At 35.9% G+C, this 22,222-nt stretch overlaps 1 protein-coding gene across 1 annotated transcript in view; it reads right to left on the bottom strand.

The window, feature by feature from the left end:
* PRMT3 (protein arginine methyltransferase 3) overlaps positions 1-22,222 on the bottom strand; it is a 144,669-nt gene that overhangs the window by 37,821 nt on the left and 84,626 nt on the right. Inside the window, exons 12-13 of the mRNA XM_074230373.1 lie at positions 14,881-15,068; positions 12,110-12,196 (exon numbers count right to left, since the gene is read on the bottom strand). Coding sequence (XP_074086474.1) covers positions 12,110-12,196; positions 14,881-15,068 — 275 coding nt within the window. The remainder of the gene's footprint in view (positions 1-12,109; positions 12,197-14,880; positions 15,069-22,222) is intronic.

Below are 22,222 nucleotides of genomic sequence, written 5' to 3'. Positions count from 1 at the left end.
AATGATCCTTGGTACAATCTTATTTCAAATCATCTTTTCTGGCTTACTTCCTATTGATTACAGGTGGCAGTGATCAATCTACAGACACACAGGCACTGGAAAATCATCCTGTTAAGGCTTTCACATGATCCTTTTTGGGGGTGGGTGGGAAATGTATTCTGATCCTTCCAGATGGTCAGCAGGGATGGAATTGTTCTTTAATTCCTTTCTTAACAGGTTAGAGACCTGCAACAAGGTTCAAACTCCAAATGAAAATGCCAATACTAATTTTTATAATAGGAAATGAATCTTGTTGATCCTATTGTCCTTCCCTCCTCAGTAGCAGATGCTCCCTTATGGGGGTCCCCAGACACATGAGATCAGGAATCAATAACTCCTGTTCTTCACATCTGGACTAGGCTTGGACTGGTCAAGGTCTGAATTCAAATCCTGTTTCAGATATTGGCCAACAGTGGGACCCTAAACAAGTCAGTTAATTTTTTCCAACTTCACTCCTTCATCTATATAAAATAGGAATAAACCTGGAATCCCTCTCAGTATTGTTGGGAACATTAAATGATATAAAATTCTTTGTAAAAGCTTAACATGTGTGATAGGAGGGTCTACTGTGCTAAGTACTTTATAATTATTATCTCATTTGACCCTCAAAACATTGAGAGGTAGGTGCTATTATTATCACCATTTTTTCCAATGAAGAAACTGAAGGGGACAAGATTAAATGCCTTGCTCAGAGTTAAACAGCCAGTAAATTTTAAGAGGCCATTATTTCTCAAACATGGAGAACGGAATCAATTTATAAGAATACAAGTCATTCCCCAATTGTTAAATGGTCAAAGGATATTAACAAGCAGTTTTCAGATGAAGAAATCAAAGGTATCTTTAGTTATATGAATCAACACTCTAAAGCACGACTGAGAACAGAGACGTAAGTTGAAACAACTCTGAAACAACCTTCACACCTATTAGGGTGGATTAATATGACAGAAATGGAAGATGGAGCAGGATGCTTTCAGAAAAACCTGTAAAGACTTATTTGAACTGATGCAAACTCAAGTGAGCAGAACATAGTACACAGTCATAGCAATAATTACAATGATCAACTGTGAAAGACTTAGCTATTCCCAGAAATACAATGATCTAAGCCAATTCTGAAGGATTCATGATAGAAAATACTATATGCCAACAGAGAAAGAACTGAATGAAGGTCAAAGCAAAATTTTTGTTAACTTTATTTTTCTTGGGTTTTTTGTCTGTTTTCTCTTTCACAACATGAGTAATATGGAAATGCTTTATATAACTGCAAATGTATACCCTTATATCAAATTTCTTGCGTTCTTAAACATAAGGAAGGGGAGGAAAGGAGAGAGAGAATTTGGAACTAAGAATTTAAAAAAATGTTAAAATAATTAACATATAATTTTTAAAAATCGATAACAAAAATGTATCTAAGGTCAGATTTGATCTCAGGTCTTAGTGAATTCAGGCCCAGGTCACTCTATATACTACACCACCTAGCTTCCTCCAGTTGTTATAGTAGTTATCTAGAATTGTCTTTTTTTTCTTTTATTTTTCTAATTATAAGTTATGAAAGTTTTTCAACATTAATCCACTTGCATATTTATAAATTACACATTTTTCTACCCCCCCCTCTTCTTCCCACCCCTCTCTCCTCAATGGTGTAACAGTAAAAGTTGTGCATATACATTTGTTCACATATTGGTCATTTTGTATATGAGGAATTAGGATTAAGGGAAAAGGAAAGAAAACCATGGGATAAGAACGAAAATCATAAGAGCAGTTTTTAAAAACTGAACATATTATCCATTCATATTTTATGGGGTTTTTTTTTGTTATTTTGAATTTTGTTTTGTTTTTTTAATCTGGAAAAAACTTGTCCATATCAAGTCTCCCAGGGTTTCCCTAGTTCACTGAACTCCTCTGAGAGGGGTTGCATCCATCATAGTTTGATCAACTCACAATGTTATTATTGTTAATGGGAACAGTGCTCATTCTAGGTTCTGCTCCCTTTGTTCAGCATCAGTTCATTCATTTCCTTTCATGCTTCACTAAAGTTCACTATTCATGGTTTCTAACAGAACAATAATACTCCATAACACTCATAAACCATTACTTGTTCAGCCATTCCCCAAATGATGGGTATGACATCAATTTCCAATTCTTTGCTACTACAAAAAGAGCTGCTATAAATATTTTGGAAATGTGGCACTTTTTCCATTTTTGTGATTTTTATTGGATATATGTCTAGTATTGGTATTGCTGGGTCAAAGCATATGATCAGTTTTATTGCTCTTTGGGCATAATTCCATTATAGAATTGCCTCTTTGACCTAATGAATGAAAAATTAATTTTGTAACTGTTTATTAAGCCCGACCTCAGAGCTGGGAATACAAAGAAACAATAAATAGCCACTGCCTTCAAGGAAACTAAATTTCTAATGGGAGAGAACATATACACACAAACACACAGAGCATATATAAAGTAGATACAAGGTACCTTTACAGAGAAGGTACTAACAGACTGGGGCTCATAAAAGACCTCCTACAGAAATGGTACTAAGGTGAATCTTGAAGAAAACAAGAATTCTAAAAGGCAGGGGAGAGAAGAGATTAGATGCTAGGTTTGGAGTTAGGAGATGAAAGGTAGAGAGGTAAGAAAGGACTAATGTACCACAAGATTGGAAAGATAGGAAGATCCCATGCCTTGATGGGCTTTAAAGGTTAAACAAAGGACTTTACATTTGCTCCTATAGTTTAATAGGGAACCACTACAATTCACTGAGTAAGGAGAGAGCTTGGTCAAAACCTGCACTTTAGGAAACTGACTGCTAATTTTGAGAAGAATAAACTGGAATAGGAAGAAACTTGAAGCATGGAGACCAATTGGACGCTATCAGAGTATTCCAGGACAGAGATAATGAAAGTCTTTTTTTTTGCAAGGAAAACGGGATTAAGTGGCTTGCTTGCCCAAGGCCACACACAACTAGGTAATTATGAAGTGTCTGAGGCCGGATTTGAACTCAGATACTCCTGACTCCAGGGCTGCTGCTCTATCCACTGGGCCACCTAGCCACCCTGATAATGAAAGTCTTAATAGGGGTGTGTGTGTGTGTGTGTGTGTGTGTTTTAAGAATAATACAGAGATGGAGCGGCTAGGTGGCGTAGTGGATAAAGCACTGGCCTTGGAGTCAGGAGTACCTGGGTTCAAATCAGGTCTCAGACACTTCATAATTACCTAGCTGTGTGGCCTTGGGCAAGCCACTTAACCCCGTTTGCCTTGCAAAAAAAAAGAATAATACAGAGATCATGAGATGTGGAGAAGAAACAAGATATAGTATAAGTGCAGTTAAAAGTGAGGTTGGGAGGTTGAGAAAAATAAGAAAAGATGAGGGTTTCCCCACATAGAAATAGGAAAGTCTAGAAGAGGGATGGGTTTGGAAGAGAAAGACAATGTCACATACTCCATAATTATCTCATATGGTCTTTATCCTCATGCTCATTGTGAGCACTGCAAAAGGAGGTGACCAAGTATCCAAGGAATGGTGTCTTTGGAAATACATCCATACTAACTGTTAGCTCTCATTTGGTGGCCCCAAAGGAGAATGTGAATTTTTCCCTTTAGTTTTAACTTTTTTGTGTCTTCTGGTTTCATTTTATCACAAAAATAACAATATCCTTTAGTTCCACACAGTATGTCAATCTGTTGATCTCTAAACAAAGATTTCACATTAAAATACCTATACGTCAGTAAATATTAAAAGCAATTAAAAAACTGTTATTATTCTTACTGGGACACTAATATATTGTGGGTAGAGCTGTGAACTAATCCAATCAATCTGGAGAGTAATTTGGACTATACCCAACAAATTATGGTTCAAGAATGTGATGGAGTACTATTGTTTGATAAGAAGTCAAGAGTAGGCAGTCTTTAGAAAAGCCTGGGAAGATAAATGCTGTATGGAGAGAGCAGAATTAAAAGAACATTGTACATATTAACAGCAACATTGATGTTGGACTCGGCTTCTCTCAGCAGTTTAGCGATCAAAAACATTTCTAAAAGATTTGTGATGGAAAATGCCATCCACATCAGGAGAAAGAACTATGAAGTATGACTGGAGACCAAAGCATACTATTTTCATTTTTTAAAACATGCTTTGTTTTTTCTTTCTTCATGGATTTTTTTCCCCTTTAGTTCTGATTCTTCTTTCTAAAAATGACTAATATGGAAATAAGTTAAATATGATTGTACTTTTATAAAACCTACATCAATTAACTCACTGTGTCAGGGGGAAAAATGTGGAACTGAAAAGTTTACAAAAGATCAATGTTGAAAACTATGCATGTAATTGGAAAAAATAAAATAACATTAAAAAGAAACTTGACAGCTGAAAATAGATAGGAACCACCTCCACTGAAAATTCAGAGCCTGTTCTACAGAAAATTAAATTCTTTAATATGGGGGAAAAACACAAACAACCTGATTCTTAGCATATTTCTTCATCCCACTTCCCCCTTTCTGCTCAGCCACCTCCCAATTTTCAGGTTACCACAAAGAAAGTCATGATCCTTTTTTATTTTTCTTTGTTTCTTAGATACTGTGAGATACAAACCATTACTAGGTTATACTCAAAGGATTTAGCTGGCATTACCCTTGGTTCACCTCCATGACATGAGAAGGTAGGAAGGATAGACTTATTGGAAGGTGGATTCCTAGCTAACCTTCAAAAGTGATTCTTCTGATTCCTACCCTCTCATTACTTCACTATGGCAATCTTTAATTTAAGTAGAATATCTCCCAAGTCAAGAGTGTCAGAAAAAAACAGAATAAACCAGGGATTGATAATATTAAAATGGATTAAAGAAAGCTTGGCATGCAATAGGACTGGAAAAGACAATCATCAATGTTGAAAGGGATGTGGGAAATCTGGGACACTAATACATTGTTGGTGGAGCTATGAACTCATTCAACCTTTCTGGAGAGCAATTTGGAATTATGTCCAAAAGGCACCAAAAATGTGTGTACCCTTTGATCCAGCAATACCACTACTGGGTCTATACCCTGAAGAGATTATGAAAAAGGATTAAAAAACATTTCTTGTACAAAAATATTCATAGCAACCCTGGTTGTGGTGGCAAAGAATTGGAAATTGAGTGAATGTCCATCAATTGGGGAATGGCTTAACAAACTGTGGTATATATATGTTATGAAACACTATTGTTCTGCTAGAAACCAGGAGGGATGAGAATTCAGGGAAGCCTGGAAGGATTTGCATGAACTGATGCTGAGCAAGATGAGCAGAACCAGAAGAATATTGTATACCCTAACAGCAACATGGGGGTAATGATCAACCTTGATAGACTTGCTCAATTCCATCAGTGCAGCAATCAGGGACAATTTTGGGCTATCTGCAATGGAGAATACCATCTGTATCCAGAGAAAGACTTGTGGAGTTTGAACAAAGACCAAAGACTATTATCTTTATTTTTTTAAATTATCTTATTATGTAATTTTGCTATCTCTTATATTTTAATTTATTTTTCCTTAAGGAAATGATTTCTCTCTCATCACATTCAATTTAGATCAATGTATAGCATGGAAACAAGGTAAAGACTAACAGACTGCCTTCTGTGGGGGTGGGGGAGGGAAGGGAGATTGGGGGAAAAATTGAAAATTCGAAAAACAATTAAAGAAACCTAGGCATGATCAGGGGAAGGAATTTGAAGGAAAGATTAGACCCAAAATATTATATTGTTGTTTCTAGACAGAGTGACAGACAGAAAGAGAAAGAGAGAGAGACAGAGAGAAAGAGAGAGGCAGACGGGGAGAAAAAGAATTAACTTTCCTTCATATATCAAGATAATGGCATTAATTGTTTGTTATACACTGTATAATTAGAAATGTTAGTGGAAAAAGACAGAAAATCCACTAAAGAAGACTATTAAAACATTTAAATTAAATTAAAAATTACTTACCAGATGCCCTACTAAAATCTATGATGCAAGTTTAGGACAAATTTTACTTTTTTCTAAGTAGCACAGATGTGCTTTTCTAACTCATTTCTTTGGTTTATTAGCTTTGCAAGGTCAAAATTAGGTCAACTTGCACTAAAATTACTTAGAGAACTGATTTAATACTCAGTAATGAGTTTGGAGATGGCAGTTTAGAGTATCAGAAGAATCTCAAGTCCTAAAAGAGGATTTAAATACTATAATTGCAAAGAGATGTACTAATCTTAACATTTTCTTAAGCCAAAGATTTCAATACATTCAATTCCAAATGAAAACAGAGGCAGGACTGAGCAACAGATCACTAACACTTCAAATGGGAAGTTTTATTTTGTCATAAAAAAATGTAATCTAGTCTTCATAACTACTCCTCGCCAGAAAAAAAACAACCACTAAAAACATTTAAAAGATTAACTCTTTAACCAGCAAAACCTAAAAAAGTTAGGCTGTTATGGTTCCATCAAATATAAAATTAACCAAAATATTTCCTTTATTTTTTTAACTCATTGTCTGATTTTCATTATAACCTCTTTGATATCTGTTGAGTTTTTAGTGGTCTGGACATTTTTCTTTGTACGCCGTTTGTTTCCTTGTTAATGTAAATATAGATGGATTTGTTCATTTTAACATTTCATTTATTAAGAACTATATAGGGAAGCTAGGTGGCATAGTGGACAGAGCACCTGTCCTAGAGTCAGGAGGACCCAAGTTCAAACCTGGCCTCAGATGCTTAATAATTACCTAGTTGTGTGACCTTAGGCAAGTCACTTAACTCCATTGCCTTGCAAAAAACAAAAAACAAACAAAAAAAACAAAAAAAACCCCACAAAGAACTATGTGCAGGGGCAGCTAGGTAGTGAGTGAAGTGGATGGAGCACCGGCCCTGTTGTCAGGAGGCCCTGAGTGCACATCCGACCTCAGACACTTAATGCTTAGTTGGGTGACCTTGGGTAAATCAACTCCATTGCCTTGGCAAAAACAAAACAAAAACCAAGTATATGTGTAACAACCATAGCCACCTGAAAATTTCAAGATTCATGTAAAAATTTTTATCTACAATTCTCAAAGCAGACTTCTTTCTCTCCACTGAAAACTCTCAAAAGTCAACATTTCCTTCTTGTCAAAGTCACCCTCTCTTCTTAGTCCTCAACATCTCTGACTTTTGAGAAGCATTTGACATGCTAACCCTCCATGTCTTCTTGGTAATCTTTTCCTTTCTTGCATTCTGTGAAATGGAAATAGAATCATGGCCAAACTCCCCAGGTCTGACTTTCAGGGCCCCTCTTCAATCCATCTCCATTCTTACTTTTCAAGGTCTGCTTCCCACTCCACTGCTCCACGTGTCTTAGGATCCAGGAACAATTATTTATTATTCCCTGAACATCCTTTAGCATGCCTTGCCTCAAACCATGGCCTATTGTAAGAATGCTTTTACCTTTCCATCACGCGAAGTTCTCTTCCCTTTTGAGGCTCAGAATCTTCTTATGAAGACTTACCTTCCTTAGCTAAAAAGAATCCTTTTTCTAGCTCTCAATTTTCACAGCACTTTTTTGGTACTCAACCATACATTAATTAATCTATTTTAATTACACACACACACACACACACACACACACACACACACACACACATCTGCATGGTTTATTCCTTTTCTTTTCTAATCTTTTCTAATTAGACTATGATGTCCTAGAGGGCAAGGGTTGTGTTTTATTCATCTTTTCATACCTCTTAAATTTCTGTCCCATGGCATTACTTCTAATTGTTCATTAAAAAAGTTTTAAAATGAATTTCTTTTTACTTTATTTATATTCATCAAATGAATGAGTCCTTAGTTTCAGTGTTTTTTAACTCACTTCACTAAATTATTAATTTACTTCAGATTACCCATTGGGAAATTTGGATAATTTGGCTCCTTTTAGGATTCTTCCTTTGATCATCTTTGTTTTTACTCATGAAGTTGTCAGGAAGACATTATGTACTGTGACTGTCATCTCTGTCCACATATAGTCATTAATCTATCATTAGTTCTCTTCGTGAATCCAGAGATATCTCTTAAAAGGAACAACAACTCTCAAATCCCAACATAAATACTTTCACTTAGGTTTTATATAGACTGGTTGTACAAAACAACATCATTACTGTATAAGAGATTTGGGATAAAAAGAACAATAAAATCTATTTTAATTTTGGTCTAAGAATTATCTGGATTTCAGTAATATTCAGCTAAAAAAGGCTTGGAACAACATTTCTGATCACTGTGTTTTGGAGTGAGTGGAGAGTTGGCTTTGATCCAGGAACTACAATGACAAAACATATTAAACATGTTGATACAACATATAATTTGGACTCCCTCATTTATTCAACAAGCCCTGTCAAGAGCCTCACTGGGTCCACTGCATTGTATGAGAGGGGGGTGGGGGGAGGGGTAATGGGATGGAAGTGGGGGGGGGGGGCAGAAGCACCCTGGAGTGGCTACCACAGTCCACGTTCTTTCTCATTTTGATCCCCTGGTGAATGAATCAGTTCAACCTATACTTCTACCCTTGAGTTTCCTGCCCTTAGAGTGGATCTAGCCTCAGATTACATCATCCACTATCTCTGCTGGACCCGAGATCATGGAGCTGGACTGACCAGGTCCACTACAAATGAATGCTCTGGGGGGGGGGGGAGCTCAGTGGCACAGTGGACAGAGCCCCAGCCCCGGAGTCAGGAGGACCTGAGTTCAAATCCGGCCTCAGACACTTAACAATTACCTAGCTGCATGACCTTGGGCAAGTCACTTTAACCTCATTGTCCTAAATTTAAAATAAACAAATGAATGCTCTGTAAGGTCGGCTGACCTCTCCTCTTCGTCCTCACTGAGAAGCTGGTCTCTTCCTTATCCTCCACCTCCTGACTTCTTTCTGGTCTCAACTAAAAAATCCAGCCCCTGGCCCTTTCCTGGCACCTCCCATGGCTCCTATTGGGGCTCATCTGGGACACTGTATATGCTGCTCCCACATGAGAGGGGGGATCTCCTTAAGGGCAGGGTGCCTTTGTCTTAGCTCAGTGACTGGCATTCCAGAAACACCTTAAAAATGCTGGTTGAAAGAGCAGATACAGAATAAAGAAATATTATACAATTACATAATAAGCATTAAAATTTAAGAACTCACAAAGAAACAATCCATCATACTTTTACAGGTTGAAAGTATTCATTTTTGACTATATCAAAAATTCTCAATAAGATAATGGGATCTGATTGTTATATTATTTGGAAATTAGGCTGATATGGTGAAAGTCTATATCATAAAATGAAAGATAATTTTATTCAAACTATTTATAATTCCACATAATAAAGCAAAAAAATTCTCAAATGTTATATATTTTTTCTGTCATTCACAAAGATATGTTAGGACACATCTCTAATCAGAACAATAATATATAGTGAAGATATTATTCCCTCCAAAAAACAAACTGTAAATTAATTTCTATAACATAAAACATTAAATAAACAAAATGGTATCTTATTTTCTCCTTGATTCTAGACAAAAAGATTTCTTTCTTCCTTTAAAAGATTCTTAATCTTGAGAAATCTAACTAAACTAATATCAGTCTAGGACATACACACTACTAAATTAAAACATGAAATGCTCTTAGCATTTTGGAGCTTTAAAAAAAAAACCTAATTTACTCTTTAATTTTTTTTAATTAAGCCACAAATTTAGAATCTCATTTGGCAAGAAATAGCTATGCATACATTAAAAAGGGGCTTAAGTGCTCAGAGAATTTCGTATTTTATACCTTGTAGCTATTCACAAAATTTCTAAACACAAAAGACAATAAAATCAAAATTTAAATTTGCTTTGTGATATTCAGAGAAATCACAGGCTTATATGCATTATGGAGTATTTTTAGCACTAAGTGAAAATAAAGAATACCTTCTTCATTCCCAGATGCTAGGTTCTAGAGAGGATTACAAAAAGAAATCTGAGAGCATTTGTAACCTGTTTTGTGCACATGCCTCTCCCTTTTTCAAAGCTCTCCTATTTTCTCTGATGACATTAAAGAGAAATCCTCAATGAGGTTTCATTTGTCTTTTTCATCTCTTTTATGTATTGTAGCTTCAGATTCTCTGCCACAAAATCCAGTTGCTAATCTCTCTTTTAATAAGGAAGGGATGTTTCAGGTTTTGGAGCAGCCAGATACAGTTTGGAAAAACACGTCTGAGGCTATGTATCAGGCCTGCAAGTGATAAACGTGGGAAAAGGAGACAGGTTGAACTAGTAATATGTGGTCAAGATTCTCATAGAAGATACAAAATGCTGACTCTTTAAACTAATTTATTCTAGATAGACATTTCAGAAGACCCTTTTAGTAACATAAAGGTTTTTTGCATATCAAAGAACAAACTTAGATTGAACAATTAAGTCCATTTATCTTTTTTTCCTAGGTAGTTCTCCTTTTAAGGCCACTTTACAGCACCACTTACTACGACAATAACCAATAAAATTATACTTCTAATGTGAAATCAAATTTGGAATAAAAACTTAAAGTGGCATATCAAACAAGCAAGATACTTTAACATTATTTCTCCTTTCTCAAATGTAGAAAATAAACTGCCTATTGGACATTCATTCTACCGCAACACTAGAACTTCCTCAAGTTCAGCTAATTGACCAATAGTTCCATTCCTGCCCCTCTAGTCTGGTTTAAGAGAGACTAAAACACACAATGAGTGATTTTGAACAGCTCAATATAAAAGTTATTTTACATCAAAACAGACAGAAACCAATTGTATTATTACATATTTCAGAACAAGCACAACAGTTTTATATGCATATTAAAATATACGCAAGCATATGTAAAATTCCAGCAAAATTCAATAAACATAAAATGTAAAACTGAAATTAGAATTTTGCCTTGGAGGCTTTTAATCTTGAAGCCAATGAATGCAAAGAGCACAGATATTAGACAGAAGTGCTATGATAATAAGGACAACTCAGCGTTTTCACTAGTAGAAATGCTGTTATTTTTCACAAATCCACAATCAATACTGTGCTCTTTCAGCCTTTCTGAAGTAGACTTGGAGTTTAAGAATTTAGCCTGCAAGTCCAGTAGTATAAAATCGTGGGGAATGAGGGAGATTTAGATTCAGATTTTAAGACTTTTCTTTTGACTAGTCAAGTACATAAAACTGGTAGTGACATGAATATGGAATAGTTTTAAAACTGCAGACTAGTTTTGACTGAAAGATGTCATTTGACCAAATCAAATAGCTTCTTTACAAAATAGTTACTAATGTGCTAAGTAAGTAAAGAAATTCTGGTCCACTTGAACAAAATACTTAGATGTCCCATGCTAAACATATGTAAATGGTAAATAAAAATAAAAAATTTAATGAAGATTATTAATTCAAGCCATTCAAAACTTTATAAATTCCTATAAACTTACTATAAGACAGTAATTCAAAACTCAAAGAAAATACTCTGTCCACAGAACTCAACAATGAACCAGTGAGCATACCAGTTAAACCCCCAGATAAACATAGATCATACTTTCTTGGAAATATGGCATACTGCAATATTCCAAGCCATCTAATAAAGATGAAGACTGTTTTATTAGGAAAAAAAAGCTACATATACTAATTCTCTGTAACAAATCAAAATCACTTAATAAAATCATTCTTAACACTAGGCTTTAGAAGACAAATAATAAGAAATCCTAATGTATACATTTGTAAATTACCTTAAAAAGAGACTGGATGCTAATAGCATGAGGGGGAAAATATACCATTTAGTCTTGCAGGATGAAAAGAAAAAATAATGAAATGGGGGAGGGGAAGAGAGTAGAACATACAAAGGAAAAATCACTACATAAAAACCACTACATAAACATGTTCATTTTTTACATTGAACTAAACTAACTTTTCTGAGGTTTACCAATCTGTTAGAACAGATCCGTTTCACAGCCTGATGGAGGCAAATGTGGACTGTCGAAGGCAATTGTTTTCTTCATTTATCACAACCCTATAATTAATGTACTATCCCGCCCCACAATCAACCACAATGCTAGTGAAACAATGAAGGTAAAATTAGATGGCTTACCGTACACATGGACAGTTTTGTGATTTTCAGGGTGAAATCTGAAGAAAACTCAAGATCAGGGACACTTGCAGTATGACAATCTATACGCTACCCCCCCCAAAAAAAGAAATGAAAATCTTTGTAATATGAAAGGCAACATTTCTTATGTTACTTTAAAAAGTGTTATAATAAACTATGAATGCCAATTGGAAATATGCTTGTAGTTTCAGTCAATTTCTAAATAAATAGACTAATAATAAAAAGCATCTCATTTTTAGAATTCACTTCTGCCTTTGAATATGATTTTACTATTATGGGAATTTATAACAAAGCAAATTAAATATGGCATTGAAAAAATCCAACTTTAGAAAAACTGGCAAACTGCCGAGTTTTTCATTTCTGTCCCATTGTATGCCTCCCCCCTTCCCATTTCATAAAAAATGCTATCTTGGGGACCTGTCTTCTAAACCTGTCTGCTTGATAGTTTCTGTAAAAAGAGAAGATTTATGATTCCAGTTCAGGACAAAGTCCAAGGTAGCCTTTGTTAGTTAGTATGGGCAAGGTCACTTTAAAGGTACACTTCACCAAACTGTACAAGACACAGACTGAGGTTAATCCTATAGCTTACAATGAAGAACAATTATTTATTGGCTCAGAGAAAGTATGGTTGTCCTGCAACACTATTTAGTCAGTTTGACTAACATGTTTTGGCATCTAACATCAGTTGAGTGGTCTCCATCAATAACACACATATAAATACTGCAGATGTTCCAAGTGGATACTTAGGACCTTTGAGCCTTAAAAGCTGCTACCTCACTGTACGATGGAGGGGACACCAAAGTATCAAAGGTCAGGGACAAAGAGCCTAAGTTTTAAAAGGTCCAATATACCCCAAGCAACTTTTGAGTATATAGGTATAGCCAGGTATAGCCAGGCAGCATATCTAGCAAGAGAAAACTGGCCTTCCTACATGTAGATGGTCATGCCAACCAGTTATCACAAGAGGTGGACTGAAATGGTCATGGAATTCCCCAAGGTTAAGCTCCTAAATCTGAGAAGTACCTCAATAGGTGCTAGGGAGGTAAGTATACGTACTGAGAGAGTCACATATCCTTTATGTATTTAAAGGACTGAAGATATTTAAAAAACTTTGGGGGTTTTCAACCCAATTCAAAAGCAAGAACTATACTCTCCATATATGATAAAGAATTGTTTAAAATTCAAAAAGCTTTTAATTAAAGTTTCTCATTTTTTTTAGGAAGAGGGGAAATCTGTTAGAAATTTAGAAGTAGGCAAATGAAAAAACATATCTAAATTTAAGGAATTACTAAAGAAATATGTGAATAAGTGCAATGCTAAGTCTGAGAAGGCTTGTGACCTAATCAGCCACCTTCAGTTCTTTTGGTCTTAAAATTCTCTTCTATCATTTATTTCTCGTAGTTCTTGGCAGTACGCAAAGGGATCACTAGAGAGCGAAATTAGTTTTCCTTTTCCTTTTTCAGCCTTAAGGCTAAATTGACTACCTCAATGGTAATCCTCCCCAGGGAGAAAGTCATTAAGATAAATCTCTGAATACATAAGTATACCTAAGTAGAGCATCAAACTATTCTATGACCACCAGATTGGCTATAATTTTCCTTTGAGCATTTTTTCTTATAAAGCTTAGTTTCTATTCTGTAATGCTGAGTAAACAACATTTGGTGAGCAACTACCTATTTTGTGTACACCAATGTGCTATAAGTTTGGGGTTTGGATGAAGAAACAGAGGATATAATTTGGGCCCTAATTTCCTTAAACAACCATTATGTGGTTAATCCACTGGGAGGAGGAAAAGAAGTATGGTCAAGGAAAGGAAAGTGAATTTCTACTGGCAGTTACTGCACTAACTTGTTGTAACACAGTTCTAGAATTTAGTTTGATTCATTGACATAAAGAAATCAGCAATGGGGACAATCATAAAGTGTATAAAGATAGCACTGCAAAATTAGAACACCCTTTTAGAGAGCTTAAATTTGAAGAAAAAATTCCTTGCTACCACTTGATCAAGGAAAAGCTCAGCAATGAATAAGGGATTCCTAAGGTGATATGGGAGTTATGCTATGGTAGGATACTCTACTATAGCTAAATTATCATTTACACCAGAAGGTGGAGGCAGAAGAACTATAGAAAAAAACCAAAGGGGCAGCTAGGTAGCACAGTGGATAGAGCACTGGTCCTAGTGTCAGGAGTACCTGAGTTCAAATCCGCCGTTCAAATCCGCCTCATTTAATAATTACCTAGCTGTGTGGCTTTGGGCAAGCCACTTAATCCCACTGCCTTGCAAAAACTAAAAAAACAAAACAAAACAAAACAAAAAAAATATGAAAGAAATCTTTTTTGCCTTATCTGACCCAAGTAAAGACAGCCAGAAAATAGGGAAAGGTAAACAAAGCAATCAATATATGCAGTCTGATCTGAAAGACATGAAACAGAGTATGAGTAGTTTGAATTTTATAGTCTATGAAGTGATCAGAAAGGCATGACAACAGTCAGACCAGCACGTAAGGATTATAAACTAAAAGATTTTGAGTAGAGACAGGGAAAGAGTGCAGTAGTTTAGTGACCCATGGGAAAAAATAGTGAATTAGATGAAAATACTGAATCATTTAGCAGAGCCCCCCCAAACATTGGAGTTATGATTATAAAAAGTATATGTGTATATATATGTGTGTGTGTTTGACATCATATAAGCACGTACATATACACACAAATATGCATGTGTGTGTATATATATTTTATTTTTAGCATGGTACCTTAATTTCACAAGGTTCTGAAATAATCGTCTTTGGGTCCAAAACTTCCACAACAGCTTCTGGAATGACTGCTTTCTTCATGCACGACATATTGAAGCCATATACATCATCCCAGAAAGCAATCCGATCTGCATGTTTGATCGGATCTCCCACTGCCAGGAGGCTGATCGTGCACAAGTCGGGGTAGACTGAAAGAAAAGAACAGGCACCATGTCAGTAACTGAGTATCACTTCCCTTTAAGAAGAATCAGTGTTATTTTTCTAAAATTAAACAAGCACATAATGTGAGTTGGTAAGGCTTGACCTTGAATGATAAAAATGATCAGAATGTCACAGATGGAAGGACTCTAGAGATGATTCAGGTCAACAATTTCAGGAAAGTTAAGTGACTTGCCTAAGATCACAGAGAGCTAGCAAGAATGGTCTTCACATTTTGTCCTAGTTTTGCAGTACTCAAAAAAAGCCTTGAATGAAGCCCAAGTTAGTCTCTTTAGAACAGCATAGCCATTCCTAATGCCAATGGTCATCTCAGAACCTCTGAAAGTGGATGATATAATATTAGTTATAAAAGGATCAGGTGACTGAACTTGTTAAAATAGAGAGTCAAGTTTTTGTAAGTTACATTTACTAAATATTCAAGTTTACTTTATATATTCCTTAAACAATGAATAACAATTTAGAAAAAATATATTAATTTTTAAAAGCAATGAAAATGAATAGTTTTACACCAACAGTATATTTGTCTTCAGCTTTTAACTGCTTAAGGAGAAAGCCTAATTACCAAATACTCCATTCCAATGTTCAAAATATTAACAGGTTAGAGTTTTAAGGAGATTTTCTTTAACCTAAGTTTTTTTTTTCTGCATAAGGAAAGCTTCCTTTTTTTTTTTTGGCAGAATTAAGTTTCCATTTTTCTCCCAACCAGATAAAAACAAACAATAAGCCCAAGTTTTCTTAATGATTTGAAAGAGAAGCTTATTAGATATCACAGAGTAAAAGAAATAAAAACAATGAGAAAGAAAACCATGGACATTAAAAATAAAATGCCTTTAGAGGATGAGGTATCAGACTTTGGAGATAGGTCCCACAGAAAATTATCCTATTCCACTAAGATCATCAGCAACTCAAAGGTGATATAATAAGATCTTGATTGCCTCAGGCACTAATAGGTTAAATTTCTTTAAGTCAAAGTCTTTCTAACTTCATGGCCTGCCTCAATCCATCACACTGTACCATAAACTGTGAAAAAGTAATTTATATCATGGATATAGTTAGCCAATACATTTTGAAAGTAAAGATAATTTCCTATAAAAGAAAATTCCAAACTTTCCTATTTCTTTATGGAGTCAAAGGAAATAGAAATGAGATAAGTTCTCATTAAGTTATAAAGAAAAGGGGCAGCTAGGTGGCACAGTGGATACAGCACTGGCCTTGGAGTCAGGAGGATCTGAGTTCAAATGTGACCTCAGACACTTAATGATTACCTAGCTGTGTGACCTCAGGCAAGTCACTTAATCCCATTGCCTTAAAAATACTAAAAAAAAAAAAAGTTATAACAAGAATTAAATGATCAGCAGAGCAATATAATCAGATAATAATAATAAAGAAATTTATTCATCTACATCAATAACAGTCACATAAAAAGAAAATCTGGTATTAGTTGATATTGTTAGGTATTTTCTGAACTTTCCCTATTTGCTTAATTAGGAAGGCATATCAACTCTATTTTACAGGTAACTGGTACCCTGAACTCTGGCCTCTTTGTGACTCACAAGTACCTTTTTCTCTTAATGAATGAAAGTTGAAAGCAATTTTCCCTTAAAAAATTCTTTAGTTCTAATTGTGTGGGTCATATACACATCTCCTTCCTTATATCCACAATGGTTAAAAAGGTTTATTAAGGACAACACTAGGGGTAGAATAAGACAAAACAAAAATGCTTGTCAAAAATCTAAAAGAATCACTTCTACTTATATTTGTATAGGTCCACTATTTCCATAATCATTTATAAAATATCACACTGTTAGATAATATAAGTATTTTCAAGATGTTTTCAAACAGTTTAATGGTATCTTATATATTCTCTAGAAGTCAACTACATAAATTAGAAATTTGTACATGATAATGGTAACATTTCAAGTTCAATTAGAGGATAAACACTACATGCCAAAACTTAATGTTCATCTGTAGCCCACTGAGAGAAAACAAATGAACAAGTCTTACATATAAACAAATTAACACACACACACACACACACAAACATTGTTTTACATCTTAAATGTGCTAATAAAAGATAAAGTCAAGTTCCTGTAAAATGTTTAGAAAACTTTCAATTTTGTCATTTCATGAAGAAACTTTGAGGTTTGTCAAATGCCACTCAGTTCTACAACTAAACGTTCTTGTGGATTAAAATTATTACTATGAAAATAGTTTGTTTTCTTATTTTAAAAAGTTCATTTTTTATTTTTAATAGTTAATTCTATAAAAGTAATTTAATTCATAAACATCAATCATATTTTCATAAACAGATCAAATGAAAGTGATTTTACATTTCTATTAATTTTATATTTTTCTATCTTGAAATGAAAACAGTTTTAAAATACTTAAATTAATTCCTAAGTACCGACCAGATTTCCTCTATTTCCATCCCTCTCACTGGTTGGTTAAACTGGTTAAAAAAATAAGGCCTTTTGCCATTTCTGATTCTGACAATTTGTCATTCGATTTTGGTCTGATAGAAGCTATAATTGAATAATTATTTCTTCTCACAGGTGAAATTAACAAAGTGCTGATTGGACAAAGCACACTGTTAGCAGCCCGTTTACAAATTCATGGCTTTGACATCTGTGTCCTTCTCGACTCACTGCCCAGAATTCATTTGTCACGAGAACATCTCACGTGATGAATAGATTAAGATGAGAAATCCTGTATTCCTCAGAAATGGCTCACAAATTTTAGGATAAGATTTCAATATTTAAAATTTATAGAAATAATTTCAAGTGAATAGCAGCATCACTTGGTTATAGATAAGCAATTAGATGGTGCAAAGGATTAGGGAAAAAAAAGTGGGCTGACTGACTACACATGAGTATTATTTGTAGTTTCTTAAGTCAAACTGAATTGCTTTTCATTAGTTAGGGTCCTAAAAACATGGGGAAATGAAACTCCATCATTGAATCCCATTAAAGAGAGAAATAGAGGTGGAAATAATATTCAAATATACATACATGTGGATATACAGACCTTAGAAGTATTGTGGGTTAGGTTCCAGACCACTGCAATAAAGAGATTATCTTAATAATGTGAGTCACCTTTTTTTTTGTTTCCCAGTACATTTCAAAGTTATTTTTACACTACATTACTGTCAATTAAGTGAGCAACAGCATGTGTCTTAAAAAATGTACATCTCTTAATTATGCTAACCATCATTTGAGCTTTCAGAGATTTTTAATCTTTTTTTCTGTTAGAGAGTCTGGCCTCAATATTTGTGGCTGCTGAATGGTCAGGGTGGAGGTTGCTGAAGGCTGGGGGTGGCTGTGGCAATTTCTTGGAAAGGGAGAAGGGAGAGACACAAGGGATGGCCCAGAGATGGGAGCAGTGAGAACACACAAGCCATTTAGCAATTAAGTTTGTCATCTTATGTGGATGAGGTTCGTGGTACCCCCAAACAATTATAATAGTAACATGAAAGCTCACTCATCACATAAAACAATAAAGAAAGTTTGAAATATTGGAAGAATGAATAAAATGTGACACAGAGAAACAACATGTGCACATGGTGTTACAAAAAATGGTGCCGATAAGACTTGGTTGACTGCAGGGTTGACACAATTTATAAAAAAAAAAAAAGCAGTTATTAGAGAAGCAAAATATAATGAGATATGGCTTGTATATGTTTATAGACACATAGATGTATATACATTTGAAATAGCTGGAAATAAAAGTATCTAAAATTCATACATGATTGATTTTATGGCATTTCATATCAAATCAAGATATAAACTATTAGATATTAACAATGTTATATTATATTATACAAGGAGATTCCAACACAAACAGTTTGCTTGTATTAAAATAACACTTTAATCCATTGTTACCTAAGTTATAAAATACACATTTTCCACAAAATATGCAAAGAATCTGTGATTTCATTATCACACGGAAGTCCCCATCTTGGAACATCATCAACTAATACAAATGTCATTCTCTTTAAGAGCAAGTAAAAAAATTCCAGGGAGCTAATCCAAGTACTAAGTGGGAAAAGTCACCTATCTACAGTCTGCAGTAAGATCTAAACCCAGGTATGCCTGGCTCCAATCCCAGCACAGCACTTTCCATTCGTCACACTATTTTTACTCCATGGAAATGAAATGACGTTATAAATGCTGGTTAAATTCTGGGGCTAGATCACAATATTTAACCCATGGCAGAGGTGAAATATGATACATACAAAATGAAAACTAAGAATGCAATCTTTGAGGCTATTTGGAGTAAAGTAGATTTAATTACAAGTTGGTGCAGGGTAAGATTTGGATGAGAATTCTAAAACAAACACTTGTACACTCAAAGGTTTCAGAGACTGAGGATAGTGATTATTCATGATGTCACATAACATATTTTTCAAAAGCTTATTTTCTTTTTTCCATGAGAAAAAAAGGATTTTATATATATTTACACACACACACACACACACACACATACACACACAATTGCCATTATGGTCACTTTTTGACTGGTGGTGGGAGAGGTAAGTAAAGAGACAGAAAGAAATTTTCTTAGGGCTATTCAGAAGAGGAAGGTGGTAGCAGAAGGTATGATATATCTAGAGAAAAATGTCTCAGCTAGAATGAATTGTTAGGACTTCTGTGTGTAGGCCTGTTATTATTATTATTATTATTATTACTTTAAGATGGAGAAAGCAGGAGAGAATGCAGAATATTATCAATCCCCTGGAAGAGAACTCAATGGGAGGGGGAGAGGGAAGAAGAAACACAGGGTCAGAGTTCCCTGTACGATTCAGACTAGCTTAGGATAGTTTTGAGCTGTCTTGAAAAAGGTAAAGGGCACTCTCAGGATTTTATGGTCACTGAGACAACACCTAGAGAACAAAAAAGTGACAAGGAAATGAAAGTTTCCATAAAAGTTTATTATGTTTTCAAAGTAATTTTCACTGGTGTTGAGAATAAAGTTCAATTTAAAACAACTGAAGGTTGCAAGGTATATTTTTAGGAGATAGGTAGCACTAACCTTTAAAAACAAAGGTCCCATTTTCTACATTGCCCAATGCACAAAACTTTTGGAGGGACAGACACAGGAGAGGGAATCAAACCAATAGACACACAAAGCTCAATGGGTCGAGTCTCCAAAGTGCAGGCATCAATTGAAGGGACAGTCTATGTGACCACCACCCTGTACTGTGAGAGAAGAACCAATGGCTTTCTTGGGGCTCTGGCCACAACTGCCAACTTGGTGTCCAAGAGTTTAACGGCCTTATCTTCCAAATTTTAGAAGAATGCACAGGGGGCAAAGGCCCACTCAAGAAGGGAAACAACCTGCCAAGCACCCTGCCACTGGAGGAAGGGGCATGCTCCAAATACAGTTGACCCAGCTGTTGCCTGGAAAACATGTCAGCATTGCATTGGGGGAGGGCAACAAACCCCCCCCAAAATTCTCTCGAATACAACTTGAATGTCTTTTGGCCAATTGTCTGAGATGTACCTCACCTCAACAGCTTTGTTTTTTCCTAATCCCAAGCTTTCACAGAGCAAATGAATGATACTGGGGGGGGGGAGGTAGGTAGAGGGGCTTTGTGAGATAACTTGTGCCCTAGAGCTATGTCATCCTTTCCACCTTAAATGACATTTTCAGAAATTCAGACATTATTTACCGTAGCAATTGATGGTACAGTAAATATAGCACTGAGCATAGAGTCAGAAGACCAGAATTCAAATCTGTCCTCAGACACTGACAGTGTGGCCCCAGGCAGATCACTTAATCTGTTTACCTCAGTTAAGTCATCTGTAAAATGGGGAAAACCCCTCTTGAAGGGTTGTTATGGGGATTAAATGAGATAACTATAAAGTACTTAGCATGGGGCCTGGCACCTAGTAAGAGTTATATAAATGTTAGCTTTTATTATATAATTATATCAATATATTATATATTATAATTGCTCTCAGTGAAATTTAACTTTTATATGAATAAGCTTAAATTCTACCATGATGAGCTTGCAGTTCTTGATATAAAGCTTCCTGCATGTAAAAGTACGGAATTTTCTCAAACAGGGAGCAGCTCTCACTTTTCAAGACAATCCTCCACAGACTGCCACCATGGAGAAGACTTCTTATGCTACAACTTCTGGGTCAGACTTGTGTGACTCCAACTCCCCCTCCTGCTCCCTTTCGGAAGTCTTAATATTCAGCAGACATCCGACATGCCCCTGCCCTCCTGCCCTCCTGCCTTCCCCCACCCACCCACCTTCCTGGTCCCTCAGGCCTTGAGCTTCATCATCATCCTGGACTCTTGTCTCAAGCTCCCCCCCCCAGCCCCCCACCTCGACAGCATCTTTGGAACATGCCTCTTCTCTCCTCCAACAGCAGTGTAGACTCCCTGCCCCATTGCCATAAATGCTCCCCTCCCTGTTCCAGTCAATTCCCCATTCAGCCCTGGAGGTGACTTTTCTATGGCATCTAATCGGTAGAGTCCAGGGGCCCCCTCTTGCTTCCCACCAACTTCCCAGTCATCCCTCAAACTCTTGGATACAGGGACTCCAATCTCCTTCCCAGCATACTCTCCTTCCTCTACTCCACTGTCTCACTTCCTAGCTTCCCACTTTTTAACTTCCCCATCCCTCTTTTAATTATTTCCTCTTGATCCTGGGGATACCTTGCTTTGTATTAGATTTGAGGGCAAGGACCATCTTTTGCCTCTTTTTGCATCCCCAGAGCTTAGTCTGGTAGGTCAAAATTGGTTCCTACATGGGCACTAAAGTTTCCTGATAATCAGGTAAATTCAGCAATTGGAAAGGATGCTCAGAGGAAACTCCCTCTACTGTAGGAACCAAGGCTTGCCTTCGTCATTCCACCAAGAGCCCCCTCCAGTCCTCTCCACAGCTTTGAAGGTCTTGTAAGAAAAGGCAGTCTTTTTTACCGCAATGTCTGATTTTAGTTGCTCTAACCCATCCTAAGTGGTCCCTGCCCAGTCCTGCCTGGTGGGTGGAAGGACTGTACCTTTTTTTGAGGTGATATTTCAGATCCTACCTTCTGATAGGCAAAGCTATTTACTGCCCAGAGTTGGGCTCCATTTGGGGGGGGGTGGCTTTCCAGCTAGCACCCCAGAAAAA

Source organism: Macrotis lagotis, chromosome 3 (genome assembly GCF_037893015.1).
Source record: "Macrotis lagotis isolate mMagLag1 chromosome 3, bilby.v1.9.chrom.fasta, whole genome shotgun sequence".
NCBI classification, from domain to species: domain Eukaryota; kingdom Metazoa; phylum Chordata; class Mammalia; order Peramelemorphia; family Peramelidae; genus Macrotis; species Macrotis lagotis.
This window is presented reverse-complemented; position numbering and strand designations above follow the sequence as displayed.